At 54.9% G+C, this 21,630-nt stretch overlaps 1 protein-coding gene across 5 annotated transcripts in view; it reads right to left on the bottom strand.

The window, feature by feature from the left end:
• Positions 1–671: 671 nt before the first annotated feature.
• Positions 672–21,630, bottom strand: part of DTNB (dystrobrevin beta) — a 96,727-nt gene continuing 75,768 nt past the window's right edge. For all 5 annotated transcript variants that reach the window (XM_060273223.1, XM_060273222.1, XM_060273225.1 and 2 more), the window contains 5 exons: positions 12,676–12,835; positions 11,537–11,626; positions 8,021–8,077; positions 6,643–6,678; positions 672–5,723 (listed from right to left, as the gene is read on the bottom strand). In XM_060273223.1, coding sequence (XP_060129206.1) covers positions 6,674–6,678; positions 8,021–8,077; positions 11,537–11,626; positions 12,676–12,835 — 312 coding nt within the window. In that variant the 3' untranslated portion in view covers positions 672–5,723; positions 6,643–6,673. The remainder of the gene's footprint in view (positions 5,724–6,642; positions 6,679–8,020; positions 8,078–11,536; positions 11,627–12,675; positions 12,836–21,630) is intronic.

The following is a 21,630-nucleotide window of genomic DNA, read 5'->3' as shown; positions in this document are numbered from 1 at the left end:
GGTTTAACCCACAGCGCCACCTGAATTCCTGGGTATAAAGTACATACCTATAAAATTACTCTCATGGGGGGGGGGGAAGAGGTCCCTACATTCTCCCCGCCTTGCCCCAGACACACCGGGACTGGATGGCAACTTGTAGCAGGAAGGGCAGGCCAGCCCCCTCTCCTCCTTTGTTCTCCTCCCAGCCCAGACGGGGCTCTAGAATTAATACCCCCCACCCCCATTTGTCCATCTCCAGAGGTAGCCTGACCCCTTCACCTTCCCTGCTCCCCGCTGACCCCAGTGCCCCAGGAGGAGCCCAGGCCTCCCTTGCCCCTCCGTGTCGGCCGCCAGCCTCATTAGGTGCCAACACACACAGGCTCAATGACACCGCGGGGGACCTTTGTGGCGTCCCCTCATTATCCGGCCAGGACAAACAGGGCTCTGAGCCTTGGCTTTTCCGGGGGTCTGGAGAGGAGCTGCCTGGAGCCAGGAAGGGGGAGAGCAGGAGAGGCAAGGAGGGACTGCAAGCAGCGCAAAGTGCAGCAGGGAGCCAGTGCCTGCCCACCTGCCGAGGCCTCTTCCTGAGCGGAAGCAGCCAAGGAAGGGGCAGGCAAAGGGGGCTTTGTGCCCCTGGGGCTTCGCTCAGATCACCTGCCTGGTCCCACCAGAAATTCAGGGCACACACCAAGTGAGATGGACGGGACTGGTTTTATTAAATATTTGGCAGATGAGAGAACGTGGCTTCCAGTTTACAGCTTGCAATTAGACGTGTCCCCAACATGTACAGAATCTCCCAGGTATTTCAACCTTTTTTTTCTTTTTCTTTTTTGTAAAACGAAAACACTCATGCCCAGGATTCACATTCATACATTCAAGTGTGTGCTCCCACGCACACACAGGCAGACACAGGGACATGAGAAGCGGGGAAGTGGTTGTAAACTGGAATTCTTACAAGGGTCCTCACACTGGCCTTCAACTAGCACCCAGCCAGATTCGGGGGTGCTCCACAGCGGGCAAGGAAGTGTCCGTTGCAGTCCTAGTGATCGCTTGAGATCTAGCCTGGGCTGGAAAACACAGACCCCACATGGCCTCTCCAATGTGCTCACACCTGAGGTCCTGCCAGGAAGCAGGTGCCAGGACTCCGGGCTCTGGGAGGGCACAGATCCCCCCCATGCCGCTGCCCAGCCCAGCCCTCCCTCACAGCCTGGCTAACTCAGGGGAGCCCATCCTGCTACCCCAGCGGCATGGCACGAGCTCCGGCTACCCAGTGTGGCAAGCAGCACCTGAGATCAGGCACATGCCCGCCCTAAGCGTCAGGGGCCTGCCCCCCCCCCTGATCACTGTCTGCTTATCATGGCCCCCACTTGGCATCCAGCTGATTCACCTCCGCTTCCCACCTGGGAGGAAACTCCATCTCCTCTGGCCTCCCTCCTTCTGCCTCTCCTGTAGCTCCACAGAAACACCCAGCCACATTCTCCCCTCCAACATCGTCACCATGTCCCAGGCCCTCGTGGTGGCCAACCTGATGCCCACAAGCAGGACCAGAGCACAGCGGCTGTCCTCTCCCCACCTGTGATTTCCAGCAACTAATATCCAGAGGCCGTTGCAAAATGAGACCGTTCCTTTTCACTAGCCAGATATCTGCAGAGCACAGGCCTGGGGGTTGGCTAGCAGCCCCTCTCAACCACCCCAGCCCCAGAGCCCTGGCACAGTCGCTGCCCTCTAAAGCTCCCGCTGCCTCGACTTCCTTTACGGTCACCTTCCCCACACCTGTTTGCACTTGGCTAAGCTCCCCAGGCCTCAACTCACCGTGACAAAAGCCCCTGGGCGAAGGGCACACTGCCACCAGGGGCTTGGGGCTGGCACAGGTGCCAAGTCTGCCTGCCAAGGCCTTCTCCGCCTTGCTGCTGGGTGACTTTGAAAATGCAGAAGGCATCTGCAAGGCGGTGCCTTTCTCCCCCAGGAGCCCACCCAAGCCCACCATCACCAGGGGCTTGGGAGGGGGCTGGCAATTTGCCACCCCTGCTTCGTAAAAAAATATCCAGGATGTAACTTTGCACATGGATGCTTGTTCTGAGGGAAGGTCAGATTCAGGGGCAACAGATGCCATTTGAGACAGAGTCCAACTGCAGTTCTGGGGGGACGTGATGTGGGAAGATATGAACAGGCAGCTGACCCTCCCCCCCCCCACAAAAAAGCAGCTCTGTTGTTGATTCCCAGAAGCAAGAGAATTGGGAGAGCTTCTGACCCAGCTGGAATGAAAGCACAACCAGCCCCTCCTTCCCTTTGCCCACTTTGCACCTTCCCTGGGATAGCTCAGGGCCGTGGGTTCGAGCCTCATGACGGGCATTACAGGGGGTTGGGCTCTGCAATTTCCCCTGTTGCTTCCAGGAGCTGCAGGCCCAGCTCTGTGGCCCCAGAGGTGCTCCTGCAGAGGTTAAGGAAAAACTAGTTGCTGTTGGTGTGAGAAATGGAATGCAAGGAGCAGGAGGACGGGGGTCATAATGGCCAGCTGGCCTGGCCGCCAACACCATAAACCAATCTTGCCCCCCCGGCTGGAGCCCACCAGCCACAGCCTTCTGGGACCCCACTTTGAGCCACAGTAAGGCATGGAGGCCTTTGCACTGCAGCTGTGAGGCCTGCAGCCCCGGATGGCGGAGGCAGCCACCCCACAGGGACAGCGGGAGCCCTTGGGGAGCGGCTGCAAAGGAGGCCCCGGCCGACGGGACGGCAGCAAGCGAAGTGTGCCTTGGAAAGAGGGTTCGTGTCCAAGCCCCACTTTAAGACCACAAGGAGAGCCTGCTGGACCAAAGGGATCCGACCAGCATCTTGCTCTCACAGTGGCCAACCAGATACCCACAAACTCGCAAGCAGGATTCGAGCAGAAGAACCCTCTCCCCTCCTGTGGGACCCAGGAACTGGTAATTGGAAGCATTATTCATTGGCTACAGGGAGCAATCGACAGCCTTTTAAACTGTGTGTGTGTGTGTGTGCATTGCTTTCGCTTGCTACTATGGTACATGTTTTTGAGTTTTTATATTGTACACCGCCCTCCTTTGTTCTTATTAATAACAATCTTGGGGTGGTGGGGGGACGTCCCGCAGGCTGGGACAAATCCCTCTCTTTTAGCCCAAGCTGGAACCCCAGCAGCCAGAGGCTGTTTTCCCTGAACTGCAAGAGCAGAAGCTTTGCACCTGGAGAAGAGGCAGAAACCAGGGGAGCCTCCGAGGTCCAGGCAGAGCGGGAGGCGGTGTTGGGCCCCCCCAGCAAGCCTGACAACGGAGCTCTGGCAGAGCTCCAGCTCCTCTGACAAGCAGAAGATGGTTCCGGGAGCTTCATGGCCTCTCTTCAGCAGACCCTGCAGGCAGAAGAGCTCGGCCCCCCTTCTCCTACCCAGCCCCCTTTTCTCACCATGCTGCACAACCGAAGGGGGATTTCCACAACCGGAAGCAGCCCTGGCTGTCACAGGGGAAGTGAGAGATGCAGAGACTGTGCAGGCGCCCCCGGAAAGCCCTGGCTCAGCCCCACACAGAGCATCTGCAAGGCTGAGACCAGCCGAGCTTTCAAAATGGCAGGTGGCCGTGGGGCTGGCCAACAACCCCCCTTGCCCATGGCTGCTGGGGAGGAAGAGAGGGTCTGTGGCCCCATCGCCACCAACTGCCCCTCCATCTCCTGCCACTCTCAGGAAGACTAAGAGCAGGCTCTGGTGTGCTGAAGCATCTGCCAGACCACTTGGGAGGCTAAAATGCGCAGGGTTTGCAAGGCATTTGGGGGGGGGCATAGAAGGTCACTTTCCACACAGGCTGGCAGCAAGCCAGAAGAGGAAATCCCAGGAGAGTTGAGGGACAGGGACTTGGTCACCACCCTGGGCATCACTGACCGGTGTCTTGGAGTGGGTAATGGGGGGCCGAGGAGGGGGCTCCTCCTGGGGCCAGTCCAAAGGTAGGAGTGGGCCCTCAACAGGGGGAGGATTGTGACAATGCTTTGGAAGGCTATTGCAGGGGCACAATTGGGCTGAAAGAGGGAAGATGGCAGGCCAAGGGATGGGGGGGCAGGTGGGTTTCCTTCACTGTCTTTTGCCTCTGATTGGCTGCTGAGCGAGATGGAGGGTGTCTGGTCTGAGCCAAGCAAGGCATTCCCTGTGTTTGGCAACGGGTCAGAATCACTCGGGAGAAAGCTCTGCTCCGAATCCCCTCCTTTCTGACTGCTGATTCTTCTACATTCACGCAGCTCTTCCTCCCCCCCCCCCACCTCACCGGCCGGAGTCCAACACCAAAGGACAGCCAGGAGCCCTTTCGGCCAGGGATGCTTTAGCTGTATTTCCTGCATTGCAGGGGGTTGCACTAAATGCTATTTGGAGGTCCCTCCCAACTCGACAGCTCTGTGATTCTCGCCTTGAGCAAAGTCCCCCAGCCCCAACAGGTTATCAACACTCCTTTCCTTGCTTGACAGCCCATTCACAATATTTTGGTTGGACTACATCGCCAGCAAACATGGCTGTTTTCTCTCTCTCTCTCTGGAACATGGAGAGACATGTGGGCACCCCCTTCCTCACCCCCAGAGAGCCAGGGCAGCTGGGCAGCTCACTCTGTGCCAACTGGGCTCCAGGGATTATTGCTCTGCCTTCATTCGTTGCCCCTCCTCCCCGCCCATTTACACCTTTAGCCCATTCACTAAGAGCCACTTTCCAAACCCCAAACAAAGCCAGCAGGTAGAGAGACTGGCTTCTGGTGCCAAGTACCCAAGTAGGCCAGGGTCTTCTTTGTTCAAAGACCAGCTGCTTTTTATGAGTCCTGGATGGCAGGGGGTGGACTAGATGCCCTTTTGGGGACCTTCCAATGCTACGAGTCAACTGAGTGAGTTGCGCTGCTGCTGCTGCTGCCTCACCACCTGAAGCTTCCCCACAGGGTGGCTGGGCTTCCCTCTGCCCCACTCCTCTTGTCACTGGAGCCGGCACAAGACATTCGGGGACTCTGGGGGGAAGAGCCAAAGGGCAGCCCATCCTCCAGGATGCTCCCTGTGCAACCACTGTTGAAGTAAGTGGGGGCTATGCTTTGTATGGGGGAGGGGGGCGCCCAGATGGGCTGTGCCCTGCAGGCCAGAATTGCCCGCCTCCCAGTGAGCCATCCATCCCACTTGCCTCCCAGCCTGTCCTGCGTGAGCTGCACCTGCAAACGGCCCAGGGAACCCAAGATTCATGGGAAAGGCCAGAGGGGCTTCCGCAACAGAGCATTCCGCAACAGAGCATTCCGCAACAGAGCATTCCACCCACATTTTGCCCAAGGAAACTTGACCACATGGAATAAGAAGTCTGCTTTTTCCCCCAAGAGGGGTTGGAGAGCACGGGTGTGTGTGTGGTGGTGGCCCATGGGTGGTGAAGTGACCACTCTGCCAGGGAGGGAAGAGGATGCTTCGCAGGAGACATGGCCGGTCTCTGCCTGGAAGCGGCTCTCGACAACGTCTTCTCGTCCAAACTTGAGATGAGGTGCTGCCCAATTAAGCACTGGGGGGGGGGACACGGATGGAAACAGGACATGCAAACCAAAGGAGATGCCCCCTCCCTCCCCACCCCCCAGGAAGGCTGCCACACGGTCCGTCGGAAAGAGGCGGCAGTGGAGGCGGCTTCCCTGCGAGCTGCGGTCCTCACGACTTGACAATGGCAGATGTGTCGGTCGGCTGGAGCAACGCCTCGTCGGAAGGATGTGGAAACGTCTTGAGAAGAGGAGCTCGCGCCTCTTTACCTGCGCCAAAGACACAGAGCAGCCAGTGAGGAGCCTGGCTCTCCTGCCTGCAGCAGGATCCCACCCAGTACCCCTCCAAAGCCCCCCACCCCCACCCCGCAATGAGCCCTGGGAATTGGAGGGGCTTGTGGTTGGTTTGAGAGCGCAGAGGATTTTCTCAGGCTTGCCTGTTCATGTCGCTTCCGACAGTCCCTGAGGTTCCTTGGCGGAGACCCAAGAGCCGTCAAAGCTGGTTTCAAGCCAGGGGACATTTGCACTGTGGGGAGGGCAGGTTCGTGTCCTTCGAAACCTACGCACACCTGAGATCCCTTCCAGAGCAGAGCCACAGACGGCGGCCCTTTCAGCTCCAGGTGGGAAAGGAAAGGTGTGAGAAGCCCTTTTTGATGGGAGGGCTGGAACTGACTGTTATTGAGAGTTAAGAGCTAAGGTGGCCCTTGGGGTCCCTTCCGACGCTACGCTTCCATGATCTGAAGCTGGGAGCCTCTCCTTCTGTTAAGTGCCAGGAAAAGGGAGGGAGGGGCTCCCAATACCGAGGGGTGCCCCACATCAAGCGACGAACTCATCACCAATGGCTTGGACACCACCTGCACTCAGTTGGGGGAAGCTGCCCTACGCATTGGGCAGCCACAAAGGGTCTCTGCTTGGCCCCACAGACAGCCAGGGTCAAAATGCAGCCCTGGAGGAAGCCCCACGGCTACAGCTGTCAGGCTCAGAGCACCGTGGCTGGGCTGAGGGCATAAGGGATGTTCAGAAGTCCCCGAGACCCGAAAGCCCGTCCTGTATGGGACCCTGCCTCCTGGGGGGAGGCCTGTGTGGCTGGCTGGCAGGCAGACAGGCAGTCTTGCAATCTGCCTTTTGTCCCTCTGTCAACACAACTGGGCCCACACTTTACCTGGGAAAGAAAAGAGCGTCTGCTCACCTGAATGGCTGGCCAGGGCGGAGTCTTCCGCTTAACCTGCGAGACAAGACAAAGGACCGGCTGAGAAAGCCAGGAACAAACTGCGATTGTGGCAGCAGCCGCAAAACCCCACCCAGGCAAGGTTTGATGTATTTATCTTGAAAGTTCTCTACCATGCCTTTGAAGAAAGCACCTGCAGTGGTTTATGTCCAAAAGCATTTTTAAAGAACTGTGAATAATAATAACCACAACAAGAGTCATTTTATTATTTATACCCTGGCCATCTGGCTGGGTAGCCCCAGCCACTCTGGGAGGCTTCCAACACATGTGAAAACATAATAAAACATCACACGTTAAAAACTCCCCGGTACGGGGCTTTCTTCAGGTGTCTTCTAAAAGTTGTCTAGTTAATTTATGCTCACTGGAAGGACAGATCGTGAAGCTGAGGCTCCAATACTTTGGCCACCTCATGAGAAGAGAAGACTCCCTGGAAAAGACCCTGATGTTGGGAAAGATTGAGGGCACAAGGAGAAGGGGACGACAGAGGACGAGGTGGTTGGACAGTGTTCTCGAAGCTACCAACATGAGTTTGACCAAACTGCGGGAGGCAGTGGAAGACAGGAGTGCCTGGCGTGCTATGCTATGGTCCATGGGGTCACAAAGAATCGGACACGACTAAACGACTAAACAACAACAAGTTAATATATCTCCTTCACATCTGATGGGAAGACAACCAGTTAGGCAAACTAAGGACAATATGATTGCATCTGACGCCCACTTAACTCTGACGCCCATTTAATATCAGCCATAGGCGGCTGGAGGCAGGCTGGCTGGAATTCCACAAGCTGGATGCAAGCAAGGCAGGGAAGTTCCATGCTCTGTCTATGCTGGGGCTGCTGGGGGCGCAAAAAGAGACTTGAACCGGCGGGAGCAGAGGGCACAAGCTTTTGTGTGCATGGGGAACCCTTGGAATCAACCCCTCCCTGCTGTAGGATGCAACTGTACTGCAGTTGGGAAGAACTGGGTGGGCAGCCCCCTCCCTCCACCAGGGACCCCCGCAAAGACCTGGTGGAAGAAAGAGCACCCAAGGGCAGGAGATGGTGCTCTGAAGTGTCTGCTTCTGCATCCCACCCGGGGGGGGGCACTAACACAAACCTTGCTCTGCACCACCATCTAAGGGGTGGGTGCTCAGAGGGCACAGTGGGCTTGTTGCAGCTGCCACACATTGGAAACATAAGAAGGCCCTTCATCCTTCCCCCATGGCTTTTGAAGAGCTGCGCTTGGGCATTCTGCACCAATGGAGACTTTTCCCTGCTCCACATGGAGGGAAGCACCCATTGTGCAAAGGTGCCCACCGCCAGGCCAGGGGATTTCCCCTCCCCTCCCCTCCTGATCTTACCTCGGTCCTTCCCGTTCTGAATCTTATCTTCTTCCTCCTCCTCACCGCCTTCCTCACCTTTTAAAACAAAACAAAGAACCAGCAGTGAGGGTTTGGGCCAAAGGGAGGGTCTCCAGGGAGGGGTCCACAGATCAGGCTGCCAGGGTCGTGGGCAAGAGTGACTCTGCTGCCCCTTCCAGGGGACCGGGGTGGGGTGGGGAGTCCTTCTTATGGGGCAGACTCCTTGCTCCCAAGTCATTGGGTCACAAGATGATAAGAACTGGAGCTCAGATGCCAAGCAAGGGCATCAAAACATTTTCCCAGGAGGAAAGATGAGAGAGGACGGGCGGTGGGCAACTCTGGCAGGAGATCCAGGCATCCACAGCGCTTCTTCCCCCTCCCCAGGGCTGCTCAGGGTGGTGAGCATCAAAGAAGCGCGCTTGCAAAAGAGGAAATGCCCACATTAAACAGGCCAGGTCCCCCTATAAAAGACATGCAGCGTCTCTGCCACTCTGAGTCCTTCAAGAGCCAGCGAGGGAGTGCGGTGTTGTGTGTGTTCCCTCAGACACCCAGGAAGCAGACTGGGGGATGGTGGCAAAAGGAAGAGGAAACTGTCCCAGTAGGTGAAAAGGAGCAACAACTCTGGGACCAGGGTGGGGGAAGTGGAATCTGCATGCCTGGACCCCCAAGGAATCATAGAATCATAGAGTTGGAAGAGACCACAAGGGTCATCCAGTCCAACCCCCTGCCAAGCAGGAAACACCATCAAAGCATTCTTGACATATGCCTGTCAAGCCTCTGCTTAAAGACCTCCAAACAAGGAGATTCCACCACACTCCTTGGCAGCAAATTCCACTGCCGAACAGCTCTTACTGTCAGGAAGTTCTTCCTAATGTTGAGGTGGAATCTTCTTTCTTGTAGTTTGAATCCATTGCTCCGTGTCCGCTTCTCTGGAGCAGCTGAAAACAACCTTTCTCCCTCCTCTATATGACATTATATATTTGAACATGGCCATCATATCACCCCTTAACCTTCTCTTCTCCAGGCTAAACATACCCAGCTCCCTAAGCCGTTCCTCATAAGGCATCGTTTCCAGGCCTTTGACCATTTTGGTTGCCCTCTTCTGGACACGTTCCAGCTTGTCAGTATCCTTCTTGAACTGTGCTGCCCAGAACTGGACACAGTACTCCAGGTGAGGTCTGACCAGAGCAGAATACAGTGGTACCATTACTTCCCTTGATCTAGATGCTGTACTCCTATTGATGCAGCCCAGAATTGCATTGGCTTTTTTAGCTGCTGCAGGAAAAGGAAAACAGGGGGCTGGGGGGGAGTGCTGGGGAAGATCCACTTTCCCCTGAACCCCCCAGCTGTGCTTGGCAGCCCAGAAGCTCCCCCACCAACAGGCCTTCCATTGGGGATCTGCATCAAAGACCCCACAGGCAAGATGGCAGGCAGCCTCGCTTCCGGAGGGAGGGGGGGAGGACACAGCCGGGGCTCCCACCTGCTTCCTTGTTGGAATCAAGGCGACCCGGCCCACCCTGCGCTCATTCCCACCAGGGCACAACGCCTCTTCCCGGGGGTTGGGAAGCAGCAGCCCAAGGCCACTGGGCCGCCCTGCCTGCCTGGGCACAGAAGCCACACTCCGACCAGACGATTTCTGGCAGAGGCTGCTGCGCACAGACTCCCGACTCCAGCTGTTTCCGTGGATTTACGCAAATGAAATCCTTTCAGACACTTTCCAGGGTCCCCTCGCCTGCATCTTATCAAAGTGGGAGCCTGCAGTTTGTTTCATCTGTCATCTCCCTGTGCAGCTCAAGAGCTCGGTGCAACAGCCGCTGGCAAAACAAACCCTGCTTTGTTGCTGAATGTTATTGCCCAAGCGGCTGCCTTTTCCCAGAGCGAGGAAGGAAGGGAAGGAAGGAGGCAGCCTTGCTAAGCCCCCGCCCTGACGGGAAGCCACAGGGCTCCTTCTTGCCAGAGCCACACCGGCAGCCTCTGGCTCAGCCCGAAGGCACCAAGTGGCCCAGTGGAGACTGCTCCAGCAAAGCGCTTGGGAGCAGAGGACGAGGCAGAGGCCAGCCGGCTCATCACTGGCCCAGAGGCCACCTTTGCCACAGGCCTGGGCGTTTTCCTCACATAGGAAGGCCTCCTTCCAGGCCTAGAGAGGCCACAGGGAAGGCTTGCAGCCCTTCCCCCTTTTAAGCTGTGCTCCAGAAGGACCAGGAGGGCTCAGGCTGCTCTCTGGGAATGCAAGGAATGGAAGAGAACTTTGGAAGGTGGTGGACTCTCCTTCCTTGGAGGTTTCTGAGCAGAGGTTGGGCAATTCTTTCGCTGAGATTCTAGCATTGCAGGGGGTTGGACTAGATGACCCTCAGGGTCCCTTCCAACTCTACAGCTCTGTGCTTCTATGAACCTGAACTGGGAGGGCCTCCGCAGACCAGTGGCGGAGCTTCAGGCTCTGGCACCGAGGGGGGGGGAGAGAGCAGGCAGGGTGGTGTGCCTAGTGTGGGCGGGGGGGGCAGCCACAATGGCACCCCACTGCCGGGGGTGGGGCGCTCCCCCCGCACTGCTCTTCCTTCCCCAGTGCCGCAGACATCCAACCTCCCCGCTAAAGCTCATTGGGTAGATAAGACACTCTTGGATGTACGACCAGAAGAGACTCAATCCACCTGAACTTATCCAGCCCAAGGCCCTTCCAACCTGCTAAGAAGAGTATCCTCAGCACATCCAGGGAACTTGCTTCTCCATTCTGACGTCAGAGGATTCCTCCCTCCTAAGTCCAGCAAAGTCTTGGCAGCCGCATTCTACACAAGGAGGCCTGCACAATCACGAGCTGGTTGGGGATGGACCTTTTCCCTGCCAGTCCTTGTGAGCAGATGAAACTCCCAGCACAGCCTGACCTGGGCTCCCTCTTCCCTTGCCTCCCCCATCTTTAGTGAGGGCCACAAAAAGGCTTCACCTGCCCTTAGGGACATTGTCAAGTAGTCAGAGCCACCCAGCTGGCGATTCAATTCTGTGGTTTAGTTAGTTTAGCTCCACAATCCTCAGCTGGATGGCATCGCTCACTGGAGGAGAAGGTAGGTAGGTAGGTAGGTCAAAGAAGCAGCAGGCATGAAAATTGGAAATTAAACAAAGGGTCTGCTGGTTTGTCTTTAAGGTTTCCAGACTCAAAAGAGAGCAGGGCAATTGAAGGCACAGAAGTCCTGTCCACTATTGAGCCTGGCAACCCTATGGCAGCTGGAGAATGCGGGGCTTGTTCCAGTGGAACTGAAGAGGGACACCAGGGGGTCATGCAGTCCACCCCCAGTTCCCAAACAGGGCATTCCAAACTGGAAGCGTCACTATGCAACCTTGCTCTTGAGAAAGATGCAGCTCTTCCTGTGTGTTGCCCCCACTTGAGCCAAGTGGTTCTGGTCAACAAAGCCTTGGGGCAGATTGCTCTGATGACCCCCTCACCTCAGGCACCTCAACCAGAGGATGTTGTCCGATCCTGCTGGCTTGGCCCCTTTCCCCTGCCCCCCCCACTCTCCCACTTACCCGAATGAAGCTCCTTCACCAACGATGACATTGTGTTCGTGATCGAATCGGCTGCTACCAGCAAATCATTACGGAGGTTTCGCCGGGTCCCTGGGGAAGAAATGGAGGGGGTAAGGAATGCAAAGAGCCACGCTTTCCAAGACATGCAGGGACACTGGTGCCCCTCTGCGTTGCCCGTGATGTGGAGTCTGAGAGTCTGACCCGAAAACGCCCCCTACCCCGAGAGACGCTTGTCCTTTTGATGCGACGGCCAGCTTCCCAATAAAACCTTGAGGGGAACAGTCTGCACCCAGAAAGTGCCAGAGGCTCCCCTGGAAGGGACCACCCCTGGTGCCGGGGGGGGGGGGGCTATCTCTAGCCGTTGCTATTCAGGCTCTGGATTTATTTATATCCCATCTTTTCCTCCACGGAGCTCAAGGGGGCAGATATGGTTCTCATCTTCCTCATAGAATCCCCACACAACAGCCCAGTGGGGCAGCTTAGGCTGAGAGGCAGTGACCAGCCCAAGGCCACATCAGGGAGCTTTGCGGCCAAGTGGGGATTCGAACCCTGGTCTCCCCCAGTTCTGGAGTCCTGCCACTCTAACCAGACACCACACTGGCTGTCTTTGTGATGCTCAATGGGGGGTGGGGATAGCTTGAGGGGGAGGCACGGGAGAAGCCCCTTTAGGATGCAAGGACCAGCAATGCTTCTCAGACTCAAGATCTTACACATTTGTTTTAAAAACACATTAGGTTCCCGGGAAGGAAAGGCCTGGGAAGTTGTTGTTTCCTTAAAACTTTTGATTTCCAATTGAAAGGAGTTACATAATGCAATTACTGACAGAAGGTAGCGTGTTTAACACATTCCCCCCTTTTATGTGTAGGTAGGCATATATGTAAGGTTCCTTGACAACTCACCCAAAATTCCTCTTAACCCCAAGTGGGGTTTGATATTGCAAAGGGGCTGTCTAGGTTCTATTTTTCTGCCTGTGCATTTGGCAGGTGAGCACCTAACACCCAAATTTGCAGAGGATTGGGATTCAAGATGACCTTAACCGATGGGTGAACTGGGCCCAAACTCATGAAATGAATTTGTCTGCGCACTATACGCAAAGACACAAAACTGCACCTGTGCCACGGGGTTCTCAAAACACTCACCTTGTGCAAACGCTTCCTGGACGTCTCCTCCAACGCCCGCCAGGGAATCTTGGGGCCCGTGAGTTGGGGTGGAGCCGGCGGAGGTGGACCGGACGGGCATGGGCATGGAGCGCCCTGTCCCGTGGCCGGGGGAGGTTGGAGGAGACCCTGCGGCCTGAGCCTGAAACAAGAGATAGAGCCCCTGGGAGTCCATTCTCTCCTCCTGAACAGCTCTTCCAAAAGCAGAAGGCGGGCGCCAACCGCAGGAACGTCAAACTCTTAGCTTGCTTAGGCAAAGGGACATGCAAGGGGTGTTTGAGCTGAGATTCCTGCATTGCAGGGGGTTGGACAAGAGAGCCCTTGGAGTCCCTTCCAACTCTACAATTCTATGAATCTAAATCAAATTGCCCCCCCCCCCACCACATTCCCTGGTGGCATCAAACCAACTTGTCTGCAAAACGTGTTCCTAGTTTAAAGCTTATAGTATTTCCTGTCCCTCAAGTTTTATGCTGGATCATGATTTTTATCATGAACCGAAATGCCCCCTACCCTGACGTCTGAGAGACTTCAGAGAAGTGTGCCTAGCCCAAGGTCACCCAAGGTTTGAAGAAGTGTGCATGCACACGAAAGCTCATACCAATGACAAACTTAGTTGGTCTCTAAGGTGCTGCTGGAAGAATTTTTTTAAAATTTTGTTTCGACTATGTCAGACCAACACGGCTACCAACCTGTAACATGATTTTTAAGCATTTTATGGTTGGGGCTCCTGTTTTTATTCCCGCTCTAAGGCCACCAGGTAACCTTTAGTTGTGGAGCAGCCCAAATAATACATAAAAGCAAATAACAAAAATAGCGCAAGCTGAGTTCTTGTTGAGCAAAATACCAAGTTGAGCATTTTAAGGAATGAAGTGATGAGTCTCCCCGCAGGAGACGGATCTTGGTCCCCAAAGCCCTGCCTGAAATTCAGCGCATTTGCAGTGGGCATTCAGTGATACGAAGACAGGGCCCCCAGGGCATCCCTGGGGAGATGTGGGTGCTGAGCTGGTGGCCCACATGGAACAGATGCCAGAGAAGGAAATCTTGGGCTGGAGCGAAAAAGCACAGGATGGGAGGCTCTGAAAGCCACAGGCCTGGTGCCCTTCGGATGATCTGCAGAAAAGGGCAGCTCAGGAAATTAGGCCTGGCAAGAAGGAAGCAAACAGAGGAAAGTGCTCTCTCTCTCATATAATGCTGGAACTCATGGACACCCAAGGAAGGTGGATGTTGGGAGACTGAGGGCAGGTGGAACTCCTTCCCACAAGAGGCAGGGATGGCCCCCAACTTGGGTGGCTCTGAAGAAGAAGAAGAGGAGGAGGAGTTTGGATTTGATATCCCGCTTTATCACACCCCGAAGGAGTCTCAAAGCGGCTAACATTCTCCTTTCCCTTCCTCCCCCACAACAAACACTCTGTGAGGTGAGTGAGGCTGAGAAGTGTGACTAGCCCAAGGTCACCCAGCAGCTGCATGTGGAGGAGCGAGGAAGCGAACCCAGTTCACCAGATTACGAGTCCACCGCTCTTAACCACTACACCACACTGGCTTCTGAAAGAGGAAGAGACAAATTCATGGAGGAGGAGGAGGGGGCTCTCAACCCACATGAGGGGGAAAGGCTGCTCTGACGCTCCGGTTCTGGCTTACAGGCTTCCCAGAGAGCAGGATGCTGGCTCTTTTTATGTTCTGAAGACTGCAGCCCATTCAGCCCTGGCCAAGGCTTGACCAAAACATCCCGAAGGCACAAGATTGGAGAAGGCATGAGGTCCAGGGGGAAGTTTGGGGCCCAGGTGCTTCAATAAACTGGCCGGCCCTGTTGTTTCCACGCTGGTCCCATAAGGGACGCAAAAGAGAAACAATCTGGGCAGGATGGCACCATTGCCACGAAGGTGCAGAAACAACGGAACCAGACTGTGGAGACTGAATAATCCAAAAGGCGGCACAGCAGCCTGACTGCCTCTCTCCTCCTAGAAGAAGCCCTAGAGACCGAAGGGGCTCAGGCAGCCCAGCCCTCTTAGGGCCCCTTCCAACGCTAGGATTCTAGGGTTCTATAAAGTTGTGGGGCTTTCCTGTGCTCCTGCCACCCTTTGGACCCTGATCCAAGTCTCCTAGCACCCCCATTGCCTCCATCTCTACTACATTTACACCCCATGTCCCATTCAAAGAGCTCCAGTTTGTGCTCTTCCCCACAACCATAGAATCATAGAGTTGGAAGAGACCCCAAGGGCCATCCAGTCCAACCCCCTGCCAAGCAGGAAACACCATCAAAGCATTCCTGACATATGCCTGTCAAGCCTCTGCTTAAAGACCTCCAAAGAAGGAGACTCCACCACACTCCTTGGTAGCAAATTCCACTGCCGAACAGCTCTTACTGTCAGGAAGTTCTTCCTAATGTTTAGGTGGAATCTTCTTTCTTGTAGTTTGAATCCGTTGCTCCGTGTCCGCTTCTCTGGAGCAGCAGAAAACAACCTTTCACCCTCCTCCATATGACATCCTTTCATATATTTGAACATGGCTATCATGTCACCCCTTAACCTTCTCTTCTCCAGGCTAAACATACCCAGCTCCCTAAGTCGTTCCTCATAAGGCATCGTTTCCAGGCCTTTGACCATTTTGGTTGCCCTCTTCTGGACACGTTCCAGCTTGTCAGTATCCTTCTTGAACTGTGGTGCCCAGAACTGGACACAGTACTCCAGGTGAGGTCTGACCAGAGCCTTTGAGGTTCGTCCAGAGGGGCCATCCGGTGGGGTTCACGGCCAAGTGGGAGGGTGGGGATTCAAACCCAGGTCTCCCAGGTCCTGGTCTCAAACTCGATCCACTGCACCACGCTGGCGCCAGCCAGGCGCCCCCAGAAGCCAGAGGGGAGCGGCCCCTTTCCATCTCGGTGCTGTGTCTAATTTGACATGTGACGGTAGCACTTTGACTACTGTGTGTCCCTCTCTATGTGTTGAGCTGCACACCGTGTCACACAGACGGCCGGAAGGGCTCATGGCTGTGGAGGCCTCAATGCTCGTTGTGACTAATGCCATAATTACCCCATTAACATTTTACAGGCCCGACACATCCTCTCTCCTTCAGCTTGCGCTGTAGCTTCATCTGGTCTTTATCCTCTTTTAAATTCTTTTCTTAAAGAAACAGCCCCCCTACCTTTGAACCACATTTGCTACTATGGAAACTGTGTCGTCACCGGAGCGGAAGGGGGCTGGCAATGCCCACAAAAGTAAGTACAGGAGGGCAGAGTTGGTTTCGACAGAGCTTTGCTCGAGGGATGGCAGAAGGTCTCTCTGGGTTTTGCAGCAGCTCCTCCTATGGCACTGCCTCTCCTAAGACCCAAAGGGAGATCTTTGGGTCTCCTTTCACCCACCCTAAACTGGCCTCTGATAATATAATAAAAATAAAAATAATAGTTACAGGTAGGTAGCCGTGTTGGTCTGACATAGTCGAAACAAAATTAAAAAATTCCTTCCAGCAGCACCTTAAAGACCAACTAAGTTTTTTATTTTGGTATGAGCTTTCGTGTGCATGCACACTAGGTCTCCCCAGCCACTCTGGGCAGCTTCCAGCAAAGATTAAAATACAATAAAATGTCACAAATTAAAAACTTCCCTAAACAGGGCTGCCTTCAGATGTCTTCTAAAAGTCTGGTAGTTGTTTTCCTCTTTGACATCTGTTGGGAGGGCGTTCCACAGGGCGGGCGCCACCACCGAGAAGGCCCTCTGCCTAGTTCCCTGCAACTTGGCTTCTCGCAACGAGGGAACTGCCAGAAGGCCCTCGGTGCTGGACCTCAGTGTCCGGGCAGAACAATGGGGGTGGAGACGCTCCTTCAGGTATACTGGGCCGAGGCCCAAACTCTGAGAAGAGTTTGCTCAGGATTTAGGGATCAACCAGATCCTGCTCCATCACAAGCCACATGCCAGCACGGGCAGCACTTCAGGGCAGGGAATCCACAGCCAGACATATCAAGAGGCCCAACCAGGAGTTGATGGTGGAGTTTCCCTGCAGCTGCCATCTTCAAAGGATGGGGTCTCCTGCAGTCCCTTGTTTGCAGCTTGCCAGCCTGCACTGATGAGTGTCTCCCAGCGACAGACGGATGAAGAAGGGCTGCTTAGCCCATAGGAGAGCCCTGGACTCCCTTCTGCCCCTGCGTTGCCTGGCAGTTCAGAGGAGCAACTGAGTCTCTTGGCTGGGGCTGGCGGGAGTTCTTGGGGAAGGCTGCCTCTGGCCACTGCAGGGGCCCTCGCTCGTTCCAGCCATCAGCTTTGTGTCTTTGTGTTCCCTATTTAGCATATCCTCAGCTATCATATCGGGACCCAGGTGGCGCTGTGGTTAAACCACTGAGCCTAGGGCTTGCTGATCAGAAGGTTGGCGTTTCGAATCCCTGTGACGGGGTGAGCTCCCGTTGCTTGGTCCCAGCTCCTGCCCACCTAGCAGTTCGAAAGCACGTCAAAATGCAAGTAGATAAATAGGAACCGCTACAGCGGGAAGGTAAACGGCGTTTCCATGTGCTGCTCTGGTTCACCAGAAACGGCTATGTCATGCTGGCCACATAACCTGGAAGCTATATGCCGGCTCCCTCGGCCAATAATGCGAGATGAGCGCGCAACCCCAGAGTCGGTCACGACTGGACCTAATGGTCAGGGGTCCCTTTACCCTTTACCTTTTACAGCTATCATATCACCCCTTAACCTTCTCTTCTCCAGGCTAAACATACCCAGCTCCCTAAGCCGTTCCTCATCAGGCATCGTTTCCAGGCCTTGGACCATTTTGGTTGCCCTCCTCTGGACACGTTCCAGCTTGTCACTATCCTTCTTGAACTGTGATTCCTCCTGGGTTGCACAGCCTTCCTGCCCAGAGGGGCAGAGGTGCCTGCTGCAAGGGTCTAATCCCCTGGTGTGCTGCCCCATGTGGCTCTGGGCGACCAAGGAAGGAACGGTCCAAAGCTCTTAGCCTTGCCCACTTTGGCAGATATTCTGCTCCGGGGCCTCTGGGACGCTGGGCTTTCCCAGTATTGGGATGCTGGGGCTGAATCAGGACGACTGCTGTCTTGTGCCCCAAGGAGGAAAAACAGAGGGGGGGGGAGGTTGTTGTTGCAGCAGCAGCAGCAGCAGCAAGATTTAGACTGCAGGATGAAACTCTAAGCCTGTCTGCTTTGCTTCCCTCATCACCATTTCCTACAAGCATGTCTGTAAATACACAGAAATGCATTTAAGATTTCACTGACAGCAGAGAAAGACCCCCGCAAATATGGATCCTGGCACGAAGGTGAGTTCCCACCTCCTGTTGTTGCACCCCTTTTCCAACATGCACCCTGATGCAGATATTGGGGAAAAGATGCTGACGGACTAGAGGACAACGTTCCTTGATGGCAGAGACCTTCCTCTTTGCCACCAAGAGCAGCGGGGACTTATCTGGAAACTCTCCTCCAGGGAAAGGTGTGGGCAGCAGCAGCCCTGCGGATCCCGCAACAAAACGCAGCCTGCGGTTGTTACGGAAAAGCACTCCCCAAAGGTTCCAGCCCCAGATGGGGAAAGGAGGAAGAAAAACAACAACAACACAAAGCCTCCTTGTGGGATTACCCTCGCAAGATGCAGAAACACAAGGCAGAAAAAGCTCATTTTCCTTTTCTGCCAACAAAGGTCTGCTGTGGGTTTTTCACCCACACACCTCCTGAGATTCAAGGTTCGCAACGAAGAGGGTCTGTGCTTGGCTTAGACAGATTTAAATGCCACTTGTATCCCCAGGGGGGGGGGGGATCTTCAACAGCAAAGCAGCAGCAGAGGAACCCTGGAGAGTCAGGAATGGGTGGGTGGGACTCAGCACCAGAGCACAGACCCAGGAAAAGGCCCAAGGTGCAGTTGAAAGGTTCTTGAAGGACGAGGCAGCCAAGCCACAGCCAGGTGAACCCCCTTCCAGCTCTCCAGGCAAGCAGACAAAGAAACTGACCAGAAGGATGCAGCCGCTTAGAGGGAACTCCAGGAATGAGGGCAGGGTGGGGCCTGAAATCCCAGCCCAATACACAGCCCCCACCCCTGAGAGGCAGAGACCTGGGACACAACTCCACGTGGGACCCACAAGCCAGATACGGAGGCATTCGGAGTGAAACTGGATTTTACATGGAAGCTGCACAGAATGGGGCCCCTTCTCTGCTCCCGAGCCGAGGAGCAAGGGGTGTCTCCACACATCGGCACACGGGCACATCGCCCACCCCCTGCTCCCGCTCCACCCCTGCTGTGCCCCCAGACCCACGCTGGCCCTGCAGTCACAGGTGTGGTCCCCCATGTGGGGAATCACTGGACTGCCAGGAGAGGAACAGCGCATGCAGAGTGGGGCTCAATTAAACTTTCTTCCAAGCGTTTCTTGGAGTCGTGTCACGCGCAGCAAAATAGCGGGACACACAACAGCATAGCTCAGCCCCCGCAAAGCTCCACCCCGACACCCTGAGGTGGCTGGCAGGATCTGCTTTGTGGCACTGCTACTCTGCCACTTAGCCCAAAAGGCTCCCAGGCAAGCTTACAGAAACCAGTGCAGCACAACTGCATGCTGTGCAGAGGTTCACTTCTAAGGGTTCTGCAAATACAGGAAAATCACACCTTGGTGGGTGAGAGGGAGACAGGGAGAATCCCCTGCACTCCCAGAGGCTGTGCGCTAAGCAGGCCTTGCCCACTTTAGGTGCTCGGTAACCCCAAGTAGACCTGGTGCAAAAGAGAGATTTTAAGCTCTCCAATTTGCTTGGATTTAATTTGAACAGTTTCAGCCGGCTTGCCTTCATCTGCATATGGTTGAAATCATGCATATTAGGTATGCATAAGATGTGATTGTATTGTGATTGTATTGTATGGAGGAGGGAGAAAGATTGTTTTCTGCTGCTCCAGAGAAGCGGACACGGAGCAATGGATTCAAACTTCAAGAAAGAAGATTCCACCTAAACATTAGGAAGAACTTCCTGACAGTAAGAGCTGTTTGGCAGTGGAATTTGCTACCAAGGAGTGCGGTGGAGTCTCCTTCTTTGGAGGTCTTTAAGCAGAGGCTTGACAGGCATATGTCAAGAATGCTTTGATGGTGTTTCCTGCTTGGCAGGGGGTTGGACTGGATGGCCCTTGTGGTCTCTTCCAACTCTATGATTCTATGTATTTTTATTTTTTAGAAAAGGAGGCTTAGGGGACCATGCAGAAGAGAGACCTGTCAAAAATCTACCAGCCATCATTCTCAAAGTCTCCAAAGGGACATGTGGGCAAGCAGGGGATGAGGGATATGCCCCCCCCCCCGTCCCACCCTGCTTGGGGATTGGGATATCTACCTGGCCACCGTGTGGAGCCCTGCAGACATTTAGAAATGCTGCCTGATGAAGGAGGCGATGGAAACCTTCCGCAAACCAAGAGAGGCATCTCAGAAATGGGAGGGCAGGGGTGCCATGCGTCTGCCCATGAAGTACAACAGCTGGGATGAAGCTCCACAGACTCCTAGCGCAGAGAGAAGCTTCATTTCAGCAGGGATTCCCAGCAGGCAGCAGAAGCCGGGCAAAGAGGGGACCAACTGGGCACCCGGAGTCTGCTGCCACCAGCAGGAGATCCCCATCCCTGCATGAGTGGCCCAAGGTAGCAGGGAGAGGTCCAGGGGGCCCTCTCTCATTTCAGAATGGGGGGCTCCGTTTTGGAGAGACGAGCCTGCCTGCAAAAAAGATCCTGCAGAGTCGGTGCCAGCGGGTGACCTCAGCTCCTGACAGCAGGCCAAATAAACTCGACTCCTTTGCCATCAGATGGGAGCTGGAAAAGAAATTCCATTACTGAATCGCACTTCCCCCCCAACGCCAGAGGAAAAGCCGGTCCAGCTGGAGAATTCCTTGTGGGGGGCAGAGTGCGTCTGCACATAGATTTCTAATCAGCTGGCCTTTTTTGGGGGGGACGGACAGGGATTCCAATTTCAGAGAGCCCTCTTCTGTTTACCGACATGGGGCACGATCCACGGGGAATTTCCCTGAGGCGGATGGGAGTTGCATCGCCGTATTCCCTCTTTCGTTTCATCGGGATCTGTGTGCGATTGCGGCTTCCTTGCAGTTTGTGCCCCAAGATGGGCTTCCCCCAGACAGGGCTGATGGGGCTCGGAGTGCCAAACACCCGGAGGCTCCAAGCAGGAGGAGGCTGGCCTGCTTTCTGGGTCTTGCGCCTTGCTATCCTTTCACGGTGCTCCAAATCACTTGTCCTGGGCGGCAGCTGCAGTTTGCCCCCTCTGGGTAGGGAGAGTTCTAAGCTGTGTTCCAAGCCCCAGAGAAGCAAGGGCAAGGGAGGTCCAGCAGAGATCTTCCAACGGGCATCTCCAGACAGGGGGCACTTCCACGCCAAATCGTCTTCTCCCCCCCCCCCGCTTATACGGTCAGTCTGAATGCTGAGAGGCCTTGGAGACAACAGCCGCTCCCAGTCCTGTCCCCTGGTCATTGCGTTTCCACAGGAAATCATAGAATCCTAGAGTTGGAAGAGACCACAAGGGCCATCCAGTCCAACCCCCTGCCAAGCAGGAAACACCATCAAAGCATTCCTGACATATGCCTGTCAAGCCTCTGCTTAAAGACCTCCAAAGAAGGAGACTCCACCACACTCCTTGGCAGCAAATTCCACTGCCGAACAGCTCTTACTGTCAGGAAGTTCTTCCTAATGTTGAGGTGGAATCTTCTTTCTTGAAGTTTGAATCCATTGCTCCGTGTCCGCTTCTCTGGAGCAGCAGAAAACAACCTTTCTCCCTCCTCTATATGACATCCTTTTATATATTTGAACATGGCTATCATGTCACCCCTTAACCTTCTCTTCTCCAGGCTAAACATACCCAGCTCCCTAAGCCATACCTCATAAGGCACCGTTTCCAGGCCTTTGACCATTTTTGTTGCCCTCTTCTGGACACGTTCCAGCTTGTCAGTATCCTTCTTGAACTGTGGTGCCCAGAACTGGACACAGT

The sequence above is a fragment of the Zootoca vivipara genome, chromosome 3 (assembly GCF_963506605.1).
Source record: "Zootoca vivipara chromosome 3, rZooViv1.1, whole genome shotgun sequence".
Classification (NCBI taxonomy): domain Eukaryota; kingdom Metazoa; phylum Chordata; class Lepidosauria; order Squamata; family Lacertidae; genus Zootoca; species Zootoca vivipara.
Note: the sequence above shows the minus strand (reverse complement) of the source record. Positions and strands in the feature narration are given on the sequence as shown.